Raw genomic sequence first — 14,924 nt, 5'->3', positions numbered from 1 at the left:
AAATGACATTTAGGTTTTTTTCAATGATCAACTGTTTTTATATTTTGTGCTGTGTGAATTTATTTTCTGTCTGTTAAAGAACAAGAGAATGTTCTTCATGGTGTGCTTATGTTTCATTTTTTTTTTATCACAATTATGTATTATAAACTTCGATACAATGATAATAATACTTTAATTTACACTGGTGAAACTACATGTTTAGTAAAAAAAATTTGAATACATCAACCGCCATGTGTTTGGCAGCTGTCACCCGGATAACGAAAGTGCCAGATAACGAAGAGCCATGTGTATAACCGGATACCCCGGATGACTCTTTTGGGAACGCCAGCATATAAGTTATAAGGAGAAGTGGGACACCTTTGAAATTTGTATTTTTCACCTATTCTTAAATAAAATTGAGCCTTATCTTAATATAATTTAGCTGCACAAATAGATTGAGAAGGTAAATTACATTGTGGTATGGCTCAGTTCCACTTGAACATAGGAGAAAAATCCCAATTTCAAAGCTATCCAACATTTAAAGGTGCCCTCCAACCCCCGTCCCTAGTTGAAGAGATTGAGCTGATCGATTTTGCTTCTCAGCTCTCGCCCTGGTTCTCTTCCATTCCTTCAGTTTAAACTGCCCTCGTCGCCTTTACACAGAAACTTGCTACATGTCCATTAAGGGTTCCCCATTTCAGTTGAAAATGAAATTCAGCGAACGTCGCAAATAAAATTATAGGAAAAAAATTCATTCCAAATCCAAATATGGAGAGATGCAAGAATAAAGTCATATAAAAGTGGTAAAAGCACGAAATCCTATCATTACAATTATTTGATTTACTTCAGCTGTTATTTTTTTCTGCTTCTCACACGCTTTTAAAATCGTGAATCAAATGAGTATATTGCGTCACGGGTTTTATTATGTCACGTAATTATTATATTTTATTTGTTGTAATTGATTTTTTTCAGATTGAATATGAGTGCACCCGAAACAGATGTGGAATCCCCATCGTATAGTATATTTCCGTCTAGTTCTAAATCAATCAACAACAAGAGGAAGAAAAAAGTAGAGAGCTCCAGCGAACAATAAGAAAAAAAATCATTATTGTTGTAGACCTGACCCAACCGACATGATATTTAAACTAACGATTTGACGGAGTTTCCGACGGCACGGCGCTCCACGACGGACGTGGACTGACAGAAGCTGGAGTTGGGCTCAATTCTAAAATTGTACATGTACAAAATGGCCATCTGGCCCATGTGCAAATAAATTATGGCATTGTATAAATGAGCAGTAAAAAGTTAAAATTGAGCAGGAAAAAAAATCTTAAAAGAGTGATATTATCGTTCAAATTTTGGCAAAGGGAAAATAAGAGATTTTCATTCTATCTGCAACAATTAAATGTTAAATATATAAATTAGACCCATTTTTGTAAAGATTTAATTTTTTTACTGACCATAAGTAGATATTTTACTGCTCATTTTGATTCTTTTGCTGTTCGTTTGTTTTTTGCCATAAATTATCATAAATTCTCCACGTTCTTCGTGAGATCCCTGAAAACATCCATGGGGTTTCTCAATATCCCTGAAAAAATATAGATTCCCTTTCAAAAAAAAAAAAAAAAAAAAAATGTTTGGGTTCTCCGGAACATTAATCATAAAGCAAATCTCGCCTTTTCTGCTTAGAAGAATGTTCTGTGTCTCGGATCACAGAGAAATGGTGTGTAGTCTGTGTAGTACGAGATATTTATTTGAATTTATTGTGTCCAAAGTCCATGTTTAATTTTTACCTAACTATATTCTGTTTTTTTGCTAATCAAATTTAATTTTCTATGATCGTAATCGATTGATCAAAATTTCTATGTGCGCGTGTCTAAAATTATTTGCACTCTTGAAGGTAAGTTTATTACTTTTGCTAATTCGGTTAATTCATTTTTTAAATTGCTTTTTTTTTAAAGTAGAGAATATTTTGGTAAAATCGGATTTTCCCAAAAAAAAAAACATTTTGTCATTTATGCTAATTTCAATCAGTTTCATCTTGCAGTTGCTCATGAAATACTCGAGCGAGTTCATTTGTCCCGTAATTTTCAATTTTCACACGAGCCGCGTGACGAGCAATTTTGATAACAAGCAGGCGTGTGTTTTTCTTCGCCCCCCTCTAAGTAAAAAATCTTATCATCCCGCAGATTTGTTTCCAAGCAAGATTATTGTTCCAGTTATGAACACCAGGAAACCTGGATTTACCTAATTATCCTTAATCAATATTTCCCTTGTTTTCATTTTTTTTCTTTACAATTTTTTTTATTTAAGATTTTTTTTTTTTTGAAAATTCAAAATTTCATGAAAAAATTGTAATTCTTCTAATCGCTAGCAGCGCTAGCGCTACTCGTGACAAACACTCGCAACTCGATAAAATACCGGCGGAATAAAAAAAATTGCAAATAATTTTCTTTCTCATGCAGATACTCTTCTAGTGAAAGATGAATCGAGATTTCAGTAATTACCCGCAAGACCGCAGCGAGGAAGAACAACTCATTTACGAGACCATTGCAACGTCTCTGGAACGCATAATTCTGATGTCGAACAACAGGGCTTTCCGGGAGAAATGCTTGAGACTTCTGCTGGTCAATGGTGGCACAATTGTTGATCTCAAAAGCGCAATTCTCTTGCGACTGTACCAGCAAGCATCCAATCGAAAGCGCAAAAGATAGTTCACTTATTTTCAACTGAGATATTTACATGTAAAATACACTATGAATTATAATAAAATTCTCCAGAACTACTTTGTTTCATTCTCTGGCTGCTTGTCCAGCAGAGCACTCTTGATTCCTGCTTTCTTTAGCTCTTCAATCAACTCTCCATTCTGATGCATTTGGAGCATGATGTCGCATCCTCCCACAAATTCTCCATTGATGAAGACTTGAGGAATCGTTGGCCAATTGCTGAAGTCTTTAATTCCTGGAAAGAAAATAAGTTTAGCATGGGATTTGCAGTAATTTGGGAGTTTGTTTGCTTACCCTGGCGGAGACTTTCATCTGAGAGAACGTCGTAGCTGTCGTAGGGAACTCCATGCATCCTCATAACCTGAACCACAGCATTGCTGAAACCACATCGTGGTGCTTCTGGGTTTCCCTTCATAAATACCACGACTTTGCTCTTTTTCACCATTTTATCGATCTCCTGGGACACTGGAGCAGCTGTGCAGTAGAATTTGGCATAATTTGCAAAGTATTTCACAGGGAAATTCCCTTGGCGAGCAATTCTTCCGAGGAAACTCATTGTGTTTTTTTTGTTGTATTTTTCCTAAACCGACTGTCAGCTGTTTTGTTTTGATTCCCTTCCAGTCCTTCCAATACACAGCTATTGTGTGCAACGTGTGCGACCATTTATCAGAATCAGAAATAATGTAATTTGTGAAAATGGAAATCAGTAAATAAAGTTTGATTGAGTATATTGAGTAATTTGTTACAATTTATGATAATTTAGGTGTGATTCCTTCTAATCACACTTATTGTAATCCTCGGATTTTCTCAAAGTGCTTCGATCGAGCTGAAATTCGCAAGGTATATGTTTTGAACATCCCTGATGCCGAAAATCATAAGTCGGCAATTTCGGGTCCGGCTGTCGTCCGGCCGGCCGTAGTACGCAATATCTCTGGTGTGGATAGAGATATCTTCATAATTTTTTTTTAATATCTACGCGCGCGTACGACGATTTCTGTGCTATTAGGTTTTTGAAAAACCGGTTAAAAATCACGTTTTGTAGTTTATCTCGAAATCTAGGTATGCGATTTTGAATTTTTTATGTTTATGTTGTAGTCCAGAAAATTTAGACCAATTTACAAAAAAAAATTAAGACATTCGTCGAACGGTTCTCAAGATATTTCACTTTAAAGATTTTCAATTTAAGAAAATTTGCTATTAGCGTCAGGCGGGAAAAAAAGCGAGAGAAGCGGCGTCGGACAAGATTTCCCCATATATATAGCACTCTCTAACTCTCCCTTTCTCTTACTCCCCCTCTCTACATAGTCAGTCTATATTCGATGATTTATAAGGTGGCACAATTCACGATCCGCAATGTCTTTCGCGGATCTTCGCGAGGCGCGAATTTTTTCGCGGATTTTCGCGGGGTGCGATTTTCTCGGGTCGCTGACAGAGGTTCTCAATGAATGTAAAATTGAGGCCTCTATCTCTCATAGTTTCCGAGATAATCGACTTTAAATATTTTCAGACTTTTTTATACATTTCTCATCCAATTTTTAGCTGAGATTCTTTACAATCTCAGATTTTGTGGTCACAGGTGAAATCCGACCTCGTCAAATCGGGCCCAAATTTTGGATGTACACGTTTTGACACTCATAGATCACGAAAATCATGTGCGCCAAAAATCGATTTTCGTGGACGTCCCGTCCCGTCCCGTCCCGTCCCGTCCCGTCCGTTACATTTCGACTTCTGGAGAGAGAACGGAGAGAGATATCGACAAGCGGTTTTCGGCAAAGGTTAAAAGTCATTGTGCCGCTAGAAGTTTATGATGTCAAATCTACCCCCACCCCCTTTCCGCCATTTTGGAACACCCCCAAAATTTGTTTTTTCGCTAACTCAGCCCTTATGACATCGATCAATCTCAAATTTTAGTATGTTATAGCTGGGCCTAAGGGCTTTCGATCGATACCAAACTTCACCCCCTCCGACCCCCCTGACCCGAGCTAGAGGGGGTCAAAAATTGAATGGCCATATCTCCGGTTCTAATTATCGGAATGCAAAAAAATTGGTGTTTTGGAAAGCTCTCGTGGAGCACTACAACCCTTGTGACACCCCAATTTTATCCGATTTATTCGAAGGTCCGATTAATCGAAAAATCGATTTTCGATTAATCGATTTCGAATATTTCGAAAACTAGACTATGCTTTTTCTTCAAATTTTAATATGTTGTAGCTGAGGTCGAGGCCTTTCCAATGGTGGGTCGCACTCCTCCCTTGATGTTCCCTGACCCGAGCTATAATCAAAAATGTCTTGACCGGACTGCATTTTCTGTATTTATAAAGGGATTTCGATGAAATTTTAGCCTATATTGTATCTGAGAGCACGATCTTTCTAATAATAGGTCCCATCCGTCTCTACCCCAACCCACTGTACCCCGACCCTTACTAAACCCATATGGACCGGACTCTATCACTTATGTTTATTAACCGATTTCAATGAACTTTGTTTTCTTTTGTTGGTCTTCCGCTTCCCCCTCAGACTATTTAAAATAGAAAATGACCAGTGATAAGCCCAGATAAGCTTATGGTAGCTGAGATCCTTTACAGGTGACCTCGAAATGCGTGCAACTCGGAATGCGTGAAAATTCGATTGTGAGTTGAATTTTGGGGGTAAAGAATCGCGTCGAGCCAATTTCATCCATTTCGACTGCCGAGAACAGTTTACTCGACGCGATTCTTTACCCCCAAAATTCAACTCACAATCGAATTTTCACGCATTCCAAGTTGCAAGCACTTCGAGTTGCACGCATTTCGAGGTCATCTGTAAAGAATCTCAGCTACCATAAGCTTATCTGGGGTTATCACTGGTTTTTCATTTTCAAGTGAAATTTTGCACATATCAAGCCTAAAAGAGGCTTTAAATGGACGTAAAGTTTGAGGCCTCTTTCTTTCATAGTTTCAGAGATAATCGACTTTAAATATTTTCAGACACTTTTATGCATTTCTCATCCAATTTTCCTCATTAATAATGAGTTACATACAATTTAAACGAAATTTGCATTATTTATTTATAAATATCGTTCAGTTTGCCACAATCCGAATTTGCAACGAAGGAATCACACCTCTATAAGCTGATCTAGGCTTATCACTGGATTTTATTATGTTTTTTTCAAGATCAAAGGAGGCGAATGGATAAAAAATCGACAATACGCACGCAGTTGAGTTTAAAATTTTTCACTGGAAGCATTTCTCGGGAATCAACACTGTGTGTCGCTGCAGTCAGTGCGGAGGTAGTTGGCCAACTTCACGTAGTGCTGTTGACATCCCATCCCAAGCGTTTTTCCACAAAAAAATTGTGCTTATTATTTTGTAATTATCTCTCAAATATTCACAGTAAAAATCCCTCCATTCATCATCTATTTAAACGCCAACATAAATGCTCGTGATGGAGAACCCTGAAGAAGTGCTACAGATCCTAGAGCGCTATACGAAAATTAGGCCAAATGACATTCCCCAAGAGCTCGAGCTGTATATTCGTCATGTAGCCAAAACAGGGGATACTGTGTACAGATGGCCAAATATTAAGTATTTATTCCGTGAGAAGTTAATCTGTGTGATCAAGCAATTTCACGACTCGACACCATCTATCGAAGGTGAGTATTCCTTGCTGTCCTGCGAGAGAAGCCAAGTGTCATTTTGCTGGCGGGAGCGTCCTTTGTGAATCAATATATTGTCCCTCTCTGCAGATTTGCCTCAATACCCCAATGTTGATCCTTTCAACTATGAAACCATGAAAAATTCCCTTTTGGAGCGTCTGGACACCTTCAGTGCAGCCCCCTTTACAATACAGAGAATTGCCGAATTACTCTCTGATCCCCGGAAGCAGTATACGCGGATTGATAAGTTTATGCGGGCTGTTGAGAAGAATATCTTAGGTGAGTGGGATTTCTTTTGGAGGGTGGCTGGGGATCCTTCCTGTGGGCTAATGGAATTTTTTTTGCTGCGCAGTTGTAAGTACAATAGAGCCGGGAAGGAAAGCGACTGACAGTGAGAATGGTGACAGCTTGGATTCCATGGTGAATGGAGACTTGCCGACGGAAGTGGATGTGGATATTGATATGTCCAATACAGCCCTTCCACCAATAAACACCCTCGCCCCATCGGCAGCTGTTATCATGGCAGAAGTGGCAGCTGTGGCCAAATTTGTCTCCAATGCCTCAAAATCACCCACCCCGGAGGACAATGTCACCCTCCCGGATGCCCTTGAAGTGGCAGAAGTTGAGCCAGAGGTGAACATCACTGACAGCATAGAGAAATTTGACGGTGCCGAAGAGGCCAAAACTGACGAAAATCCTCCGGAAGCATCAGCTTTCAGTCCTGTTGTGGTGATAAAGCCCCTTGATGAGACAGAGACGCCGAAAAAGGAGGCAGCGGAGGAGAGTGTTGAGACAAAGGAGGAAGAAAAGCCCGCACAACCAGAGACAGAGACAGCAGAAGCTGAAGTTCCAAGTGCGGAAGTTGTTTCTGAGGAACCTGAGAAAATTGACTCAGACAACTCCAATGTGACCATCTCGTCGTCCTCCTCGGATGACAGCAATAGCACCGATGAGAGTCTCACAGGGCAATCATCGGATGCTGAAGAGAAGGCAATTGCTGTAAGTTCAGTGGCTGCACCGGAGCCACCATCTGTGGATGATGACTCTACGACTCAGGACAGAACTGTCGAAGAAATCCCTGTTAGTGATTCCTCGAGCGAGGGAGAGGCCAAATCCAGTGCAACGGAGGAAGTTGCTGCAGAAGAACCTGCCAAGGCTGAAGAAGTACTGCCCGAGGAGGAAAAACTGCCGGAGACGTCAGAAAGTACCACGACAGCTGACAATGATCCCCCAATTGCATTCCATGCGACAGAGAGTAAAGAAGAGCCGCAGGAGGAGACGCAAGATCGCACGGAAGATGGTGAACCGGTGTGCAAGAAACCCATGGAAATGTTGATTGAAGTTCCACCGGCATTGCCCCTGGAGGATATCCCAGCAGCTGCTGCAGCCAGTCCAATTGATGTGGTGTCACAGATGGTGGAAGAAGTGACACCCAGTGAAGAATTGGTGAAGATCGATGAACCCCTCCCAAGTACAGATTCCTCCTCGTCACCATCCGATGAATCGACAGACCTCGTGCTACCGCTCGAAGTGGCTGAAATGGAGGTGGCTCCGGTGGTTCCGGAAGTCTCGGCAATGGCCACTGAGGACACCCCAATCAAGAATGATGACGCCATGGAGGTGGATGAATCCAGCATGGAGCCAATGGATCAATAAAAATCCCTCTTGGCATTTGTTTTTCACGATCTTTTAACCAAGCCCCTTCCCCCTAAATTAATTTTACATCTTACCTTTTTAGAGATTTACGTAGAAACTACTATAGATAAATAAATATAGGGTGTTTCATTTACTGTGAGACCGTCAAATTGAACAAATCCAATGATTTTCCTTTTTAATCTACTCAGATAATCATCAATTTCACAATTATTGTTTATTTTTTTCTGCAAATGATTCACCCAAATATTTCTCTTATCAAATCCTTTTACACAGGCATCATCTGCAAAAAAAGAAAGTTTCAAGGAACTTTGAGGAGATTAAATGTCGAATAAGCAAAATATGTGGATTTTTTATTTCCCTCTACAATTTTTTTTGTACCATTTTTGGACCATTCCTCCAGTGCCACAAACATTGTCTCACTGCTCTTGGTTGGGAATGTCGAAGATATCAGTGATGCCCTCATTGCTTCCCAGGGAGAAGGTGAATGCTGTATGGACGGGACGTTCTAGCTTCACAAAGGGTAGATCTCCTATTAAATAAATCACAAAAAAATCACTTCAAATTGCCAAAAGGAATTTTTGTCATGGAACTAACCGCTGAACTTGTCGAAATTGTGAACCTTAAATCTATTGACTTCCTTATTGGTATGATTGAGAAGAATCTCTGCTGTCTTTCTGCGTTCTTCCGAGTCGGATTCATCACTCTCGTAGTCTGGTACTTTCTTCACTTTCCGCGGTCGTCCGGGACGTCTTTTGGCAGGCAGCGCATGCTTAACATCATCATCTTCAGCATTCCTTTTAGGGCTGTTTAGCTCATTGTCTACCGGCTGAAATTCAATAATTCAGGGAGAGGTGTTCAGGAAAAGAAGATCATCATTTACTAGAAAATTGCAGGTCAAATATGGGTCAAAATTTGAATTTAATTGAGGGGTAGTTCATAAGTAAAAATGATACTTGATCGCTGTTTCAAGAAACATTTCTGTGTTTCGTGGATTCATTCTCGCTTATAAACATTTCCTTGCTTCCGGAACTGCTTTTCCATGGATTTTTTAAATTTTTAAGAGAAACATGTTTGCTTTTCTAGAAATGTTTCTCATTTCGCATTTCTAGAAATTTACGTTTCGCATTTCTAGAAATGATTCCGTACAGTAGACTTTCTCAAATTTGGGTATTTGAAACCGAAATGTCACCCGAATTAGGGAGAAATTCGGGCAACAAACTTTCAAATGCCACGATTTGGACAAGGGGCCAACTCACTTTTTGGCGATTTTGAGGTTTTAATGCACTCACAGAGAATTTAATAAAATTTCAAATGATATGAGTCAATAAATTTCGTTATTAGAAAAGTTTTTCAAAATTTTACTCTTTATGATTGCTTGCACGGTTTTGTTTGAAGTCAAGGGGCACAAAATAGATTTATCGTTCAAATTTTTGTGAAACAAGGGACTAACTCAAGCAAGTTGATCGCGTGTCACTCTAATTTCATGAAAATTTGCGCTTCATTTAGAATGACAAAGAGCTAACTCATAAAAAAACATATTTGGAAAGGAAAAAATATGTATGTTTCGATGTTTATAATAATGCTCATACAAATAGAAAAGAATTAAATTGTTTTTATTAACATACTTAATTGAGATAATTTTTTATACAAAGTTGAATCTTTAATGCTGTCTCCTGAAAAATGGCTCAGATTGAGTTGGCCCCTTGTAATTTCCAAGGAGCGATATTAAGTTTACATGCTCATATAAATATTGTAAATTTCATGAAAATCCTTTAATAATGCAAAATCACATCAAAACTAAGACAAACCATTGTAAATTTAAGGATTTTTGCTTCATTTCATAATCATATACAGTAGAGTCTCGCTATAGTCCATATTTGGTTCAAAATTTGACACTTTGGGTCGTACTATAGTCCATATCATTTTTTAAAATTATCAACGACTTTTAGTATTGAAATTGTTCGACGGCTTCCACTTTCTTTGCGATTGTGGTACTTGTGCTCGCTCTCATCATTAAGGATCGCAATTATCACAACTACTTAATTAAGTTTGCCAAAAATATTAAAATAATTATGATAACATTGCATGTCGCGTATTAAAAAACATAACCTAAGTGATTTGAAATCAACGGTCGATAAATTGTGGACTATAGAGCGATGGCTTATAGCGAGACTCTACTGTACAATCAAACTTGAAAAATGTCAACAAACTTTTTTTTGAATTTAATTGCCGCCCGAATTACTTTTTAAAATTAAAAAGTAATCCGATATTAAAAGAGCCGAATTAGCGAGAGTCTACTGTATTTCTGAGTTGTGTATTGTATTTCCATTGAATGTTTTTGAAGATATTCCTCGAAAGAGGTTACCGTGTTTCTGAAATGCGTTTTTGCGCTTCTAGAAACCCATTCGCAGTTCTAAAAATATTCCGTTTCTCATACATGTGCTGAGAATAGAACCGTTAATTTTTTTTACTTCAAGAATACATTCCCTCGTTTCTAGAAATATTTCTGTGTTTCTTACATGCATTTCAAGGTTTCTGGAAACGGTCTCGTGTTTCTTTGACCAGTCTTTGCCGTTTTTGCCTTTCAAAGAGAAATTTCCGCAATTCTAGAAATATATTTACATATTTCTCACGTGTATCTTGGTTTCAAGAACCGTATCTGTGGTTTGAGGACACGTTTCCGCGTTTCTAGAAATATTCCTGTATTTCTAGAATGAGCTTTTACTTTTCCAAAACCGTTGTAGCATTTATAGAAATATTTTCGTATTTCTCGAACGGGTTTTCGTACTTCTAAAAATGTTGCCATATACCTTTAAGGACGCTTGGGTCACCGGTGATCCAAAAAATGAAATTTTTCCCACGTCCATTCATACAGCTTTAACTAAGTCAGAAAACCGGTGTTTTTCTTACCTCCAATTTTTTCCCTTCTCGTTCTTAAAAAGATATTTCTCAGATATGTATTTCCGCTTTTAAAAAAAATGTTTACGTTTCTAAAAATATTTCCACAATTCTTAGATGCATCGTTTCAGTGTTTGAAAAAAAAAAAACATTCCCGCAGTACTAGAAGTTTCTGTGTTTCTGAAATGAGTTTCAAGGTGCCTGGAAACGTTTCTGCACTTTTTGAAGCGTCTTTGCCTTTCTGAAATTTTAATAATGTTCCCATATTTCTAATATTTCTACAACCGTCTCAGTGTTTCCTGGATGCGATCGTGCGTTTCTTGAAATGTTTCTATGTTTCTGCAACATGTTTCTGAGCTTTCTTAAAACCGTTTTAGAATTTCTAGAAATACTTCCATGTTTCATACGAGTTTTCGCTTTTTAGAAACATTTTAATAAGCTTTATAATGACTAATTTTTTCCTGTTTCTGAAGAAATGTGACTTCGCAATATTTTTTAAAAAAGGGATCCTATCTGCTAGTTTTTAAAATATCGGTGCGATGAGTCACATCTATTGAAAAACATAGGAAAAATGTTGCTTGCGACTGTGAAAAGTATGGGCCTTTCCCCTAAATATTTCTAGGACCGTTTTGGTGTTTCAGATATATATTTCCGTGTATTAAAATTATTCTGAGTTTCCGAAATACACATTTCTGCGTTTTAAAACCATTTTTAAACATTTATAATTTATATGAAACACTTTTTTTACTAGAATTTTTTTTCGTTTTTAGAATGTTTCTATATTTCTTTGATGCATCTCATCGGTTTCTGGGTACGTGTTCGTGTTTCTTCAACGAGTTTTTGCGGTTCTAGAAATGTTTCCATGTTGCTCACATTCGTATCTCTTCATTTTTCTAGCTAGACTGTTGCATTATTGCTTCATGCGTTTCCGTGTTTCTAGACATTTTTGCGTTTCTGTGTTTTTCAAACTGTTTTAGCATTTGTAAAAATACTTTCGGGTTTTTCGTATTCGTTTTTTGTATTTCTAGAATTAAAATGTCTCCGTTCAAGTACGTATTTTACGTATTTCCGTTTTAGGATGTTTCGTTAATTCGTTTCATCAGGGTTTCTGGAAACATTCTTGTGTTTCGTTTTCGTTTAAGCATGGTTTTTCGTTCCTCGAAATGATTCTAGAAATATTTCCATTTCTTAGATGCGTGTTTTTTCTTCTTTTTCGCCTTCTTAATGCGTCTTTGGCGCATTTTTAGAACGGTTTTTCATGCTTCATGGATGCACGTTCTAGAAAACTTAAAGTTTCACTGTTTCTTCTATGAGTAGCGCTCCGTTCTTATAGGGTAAAGTGGTACAAGTTGGACAGTGGTACAAGTTGGACAATGGTACAATTTGGACAGGGCTTTTTGTCTTGATAAATTTAGTACTTCATTTTTATTTGTATATTTTTAATGCTTTAGTTTTATAATTTGGTTCCTTGTGCTTCAAAACCAATTTTGTACTGTATTTATCAAGAAAAAAGCCATGTCCAACTTGTACCGGTGAATTGTCCAAATTGTAACACTAATTCCAAATTATACACTTTACCCTAATCGTTTTCTTGTCCCTAAATGCATTTCTTTATGAAATATTCCTGCATGTTTTTGCTTCCAGTAATTTTTACCGGACGGGCCTGGATCAAAAATCGAACCGGAAAGCCTGGATGTTACAGAAACGGAATTTTCTACATTGAGCTACTGAAGCCCGCCGAAATTCATTTGTGAATCCAAATGAATCGAACTAAATTCACATGGACATTTGGATTATTAAAAATTTACTAATTCTACTAAATCGGAGCTTTACGTATTTAAAGTCGGCTATTTCTTTTTAAAATAGAACAGAAGGGAAATTCTGTAACAGTATGACAATATCATATGACAAATTCTCGTGGTAAAATTCGGGACCAGGAGGGGAATTCTGTAACGCTCTGTCAATGCCATATGACAAATTGGGTTCGAATCTTAGGAGAGCTTTTTCGAAAATGCGATTCTGTAGCCGTGACAGGGGGGTGACATTAGCTCTAAAAAATGCGCCCGATTTTAGTGTAACTTTTTCCCTGTTTTCGTAAACATTACACGAGATATTTCCAAAACTACGTAGGTTGCCAATTTGGGGTTTTCGGTTGCCTATTCTATATTAAATTGGCTTTTATTTTGTATTACTAGTATTTTCTAATTCATTCTACACTGACAGAAAATAGCTAATAAATCCAAAAGTTTTTTCAGCGCGCTAGAAACATATAGGAAACATAGGAAATGTCATGCCCCTGAGCCGTGACATTGCCATTTCAGCTCAATATTTGAGATTTCTGGCAATTCAAGTGACAATGAATTTTGTTAAACAAATCAACCAAGACGTACTGTATTTTCATAAATTCATCAAATAAAAGGGATTTCATTAAAAATTCAATGAATTGCATTTTCGAACTCATATGATATGACAAAAAAAGCTCGAATGACATTGTCAGGTTTCGAACTCACGCGTGACAACGCCACGAAAATTACAGAATTCACCTACAGAACCACATTAAAACCCAGTGATCACCGAAAGATCATTACAAAAAGCTCTATGAAGCTTTTAGTAATTTATATGAATTGGATATTGGAATAGTTCTTTAAAATTTACCACATGAAAAATTTTAGTTCGTCATATGGGTCATATGGCATTGTCATACTGTTACAGAATTCCCCTGGACCCATAGAGCATAAGATCTTACGAAAAGTAAAGGTTTAATAAAATTGTGTGAGATGTGTGTTTCGTCTCGTTTGTCTTCAATGCTAGGTAACTTCACTGATGACATCACTTCAATTAAAACGTTTAAGATTTAAAAAAATCGTCTCCTATGATGGAGTTCTATGTTAATGTGTTTTCACAAAAAAATGCACTTACCTCTTGCTTTATCCTGCTACCATATTCGCTGGATGGAAGGGTGCTCTTCTGCACCAATGACCTTCCCTGCTTGGTCAGGAGGCGCACATCAATTTCTCGCATCTGGGATGAAATCTGCAAGGCACATTCACTCTCTTCCGCTTCACTTTTAAGTGGCACAGACAGCTGCATCTTCTCCGAGCATCTTAACACCATCACATTGTCCTCCCCATAGCAATCCAGGAGGTCATCTCGCGTCACATAGGCATAGGACTGATTGACTGTGTCCCCGAGGATGTTCTTCAGGTTCTGCCTCATATACATGCAATGTTCTGTGAGTTCATCTTCCTCTTCCTTCAGTGAACTCGCCACCGATTGCAGGTGCATCACCTTGCGATTGGTGCTTGGTTGCTGCACGGATCCCCTGGAAAAGAAATTGCGCGTTGTGTAATTCAAATGGAGGCGCCAAACCAAGTCGCCCGGGAGTTTTGTAGATGGCCATGGAAAGGTGAGTTGAGATTGAAGGAGACGGAATATGGCATTTCTAGGACTCACCTCCATCTAATGCTATTTTTGCTCTTCTTCTCAATCAATCCTATGCCCTCCAGGACATTTGTGATGTCATATATGCGCCTCTTTTGCCGAACACAGAGTGCATCAGCTGCCTGCAAAATAAATTCAAAACATGGCTGAGTTCGCGCGACTAAATTCTTCCCCCCAAATTCGCCCAATTCAAAACATCATTGCCGCGACACTGCCCAGGCACGCTCAACATGGTTCTTGCTCCCCGAAAGGGCGCCCCGTGGCAGATGCTCAAAAAGGGCCTTCGGGAAAAACTTACATGTCTTAAATCCAATATTCCATCATCACTCTGACGCAGTAGCGCTACAAAACGCTTCGTCAGCAATCCCAGAGATTTATCGTTTCGCTTAAACTCCACCGAAGGCTCGTTCATGCTGGCTGGTAGTCAGGAAAGGGATTTTTTCTAAAAAATTATGACGAACTTTTTAACCCTGCCGCCATTGCCGTGGTGAAAATTGCCAGCAGTTTACCGCTGTCACTTTCAGGTGGCGCCACATGTCGAGGGGAATTCTTTCCCGTTTCCCTCTGGCCATAGGAATTTTGGAATTTTC

The 14,924-nt window shown here is 38.3% G+C and overlaps 3 protein-coding genes and 1 long non-coding RNA gene across 4 annotated transcripts; 2 read left to right on the top strand and 2 right to left on the bottom strand.

Moving 5' to 3' along the window:
• Window positions 1-2,041: 2,041 nt before the first annotated feature.
• Window positions 2,042-2,761, top strand: LOC129809543 (uncharacterized). The gene is made up of 2 exons (XR_008752652.1): window positions 2,042-2,144; window positions 2,363-2,761. It is a non-coding gene; the product is annotated as an uncharacterized LOC129809543 (long non-coding RNA).
• LOC129809542 (glutaredoxin-related protein 5, mitochondrial) lies at window positions 2,699-3,448 on the bottom strand. Its single transcript, XM_055859464.1, has 2 exons — window positions 3,000-3,448; window positions 2,699-2,940 (listed from the first exon to the last, which is right to left on the bottom strand). Exons 1-2 carry the CDS (start codon window positions 3,259-3,261, stop codon window positions 2,762-2,764), a joined length of 441 nt encoding a protein of 146 aa, XP_055715439.1. The 5' UTR covers window positions 3,262-3,448; the 3' UTR covers window positions 2,699-2,761.
• A 2,515-nt stretch (window positions 3,449-5,963) lies between these two features.
• On the top strand, window positions 5,964-8,333 carry LOC129809538 (serine/threonine-protein phosphatase 4 regulatory subunit 2). The gene is made up of 3 exons (XM_055859461.1): window positions 5,964-6,336; window positions 6,430-6,618; window positions 6,692-8,333. Exons 1-3 carry the CDS (start codon window positions 6,120-6,122, stop codon window positions 7,993-7,995), a joined length of 1,710 nt encoding a protein of 569 aa, XP_055715436.1. The 5' UTR covers window positions 5,964-6,119; the 3' UTR covers window positions 7,996-8,333.
• On the bottom strand, window positions 8,320-14,848 carry LOC129809540 (transcription factor E2F5). The gene is made up of 5 exons (XM_055859463.1): window positions 14,633-14,848; window positions 14,347-14,456; window positions 13,813-14,215; window positions 8,590-8,821; window positions 8,320-8,524 (listed from the first exon to the last, which is right to left on the bottom strand). Exons 1-5 carry the CDS (start codon window positions 14,744-14,746, stop codon window positions 8,412-8,414), a joined length of 972 nt encoding a protein of 323 aa, XP_055715438.1. The 5' UTR covers window positions 14,747-14,848; the 3' UTR covers window positions 8,320-8,411.
• Between the last annotated feature and the right edge of the window lie 76 nt (window positions 14,849-14,924).

Source organism: Phlebotomus papatasi, chromosome 1, assembly GCF_024763615.1.
Source record: "Phlebotomus papatasi isolate M1 chromosome 1, Ppap_2.1, whole genome shotgun sequence".
Lineage (NCBI taxonomy): Eukaryota > Metazoa > Arthropoda > Insecta > Diptera > Psychodidae > Phlebotomus > Phlebotomus papatasi.
Note: the sequence above shows the minus strand (reverse complement) of the source record. Positions and strands in the feature narration are given on the sequence as shown.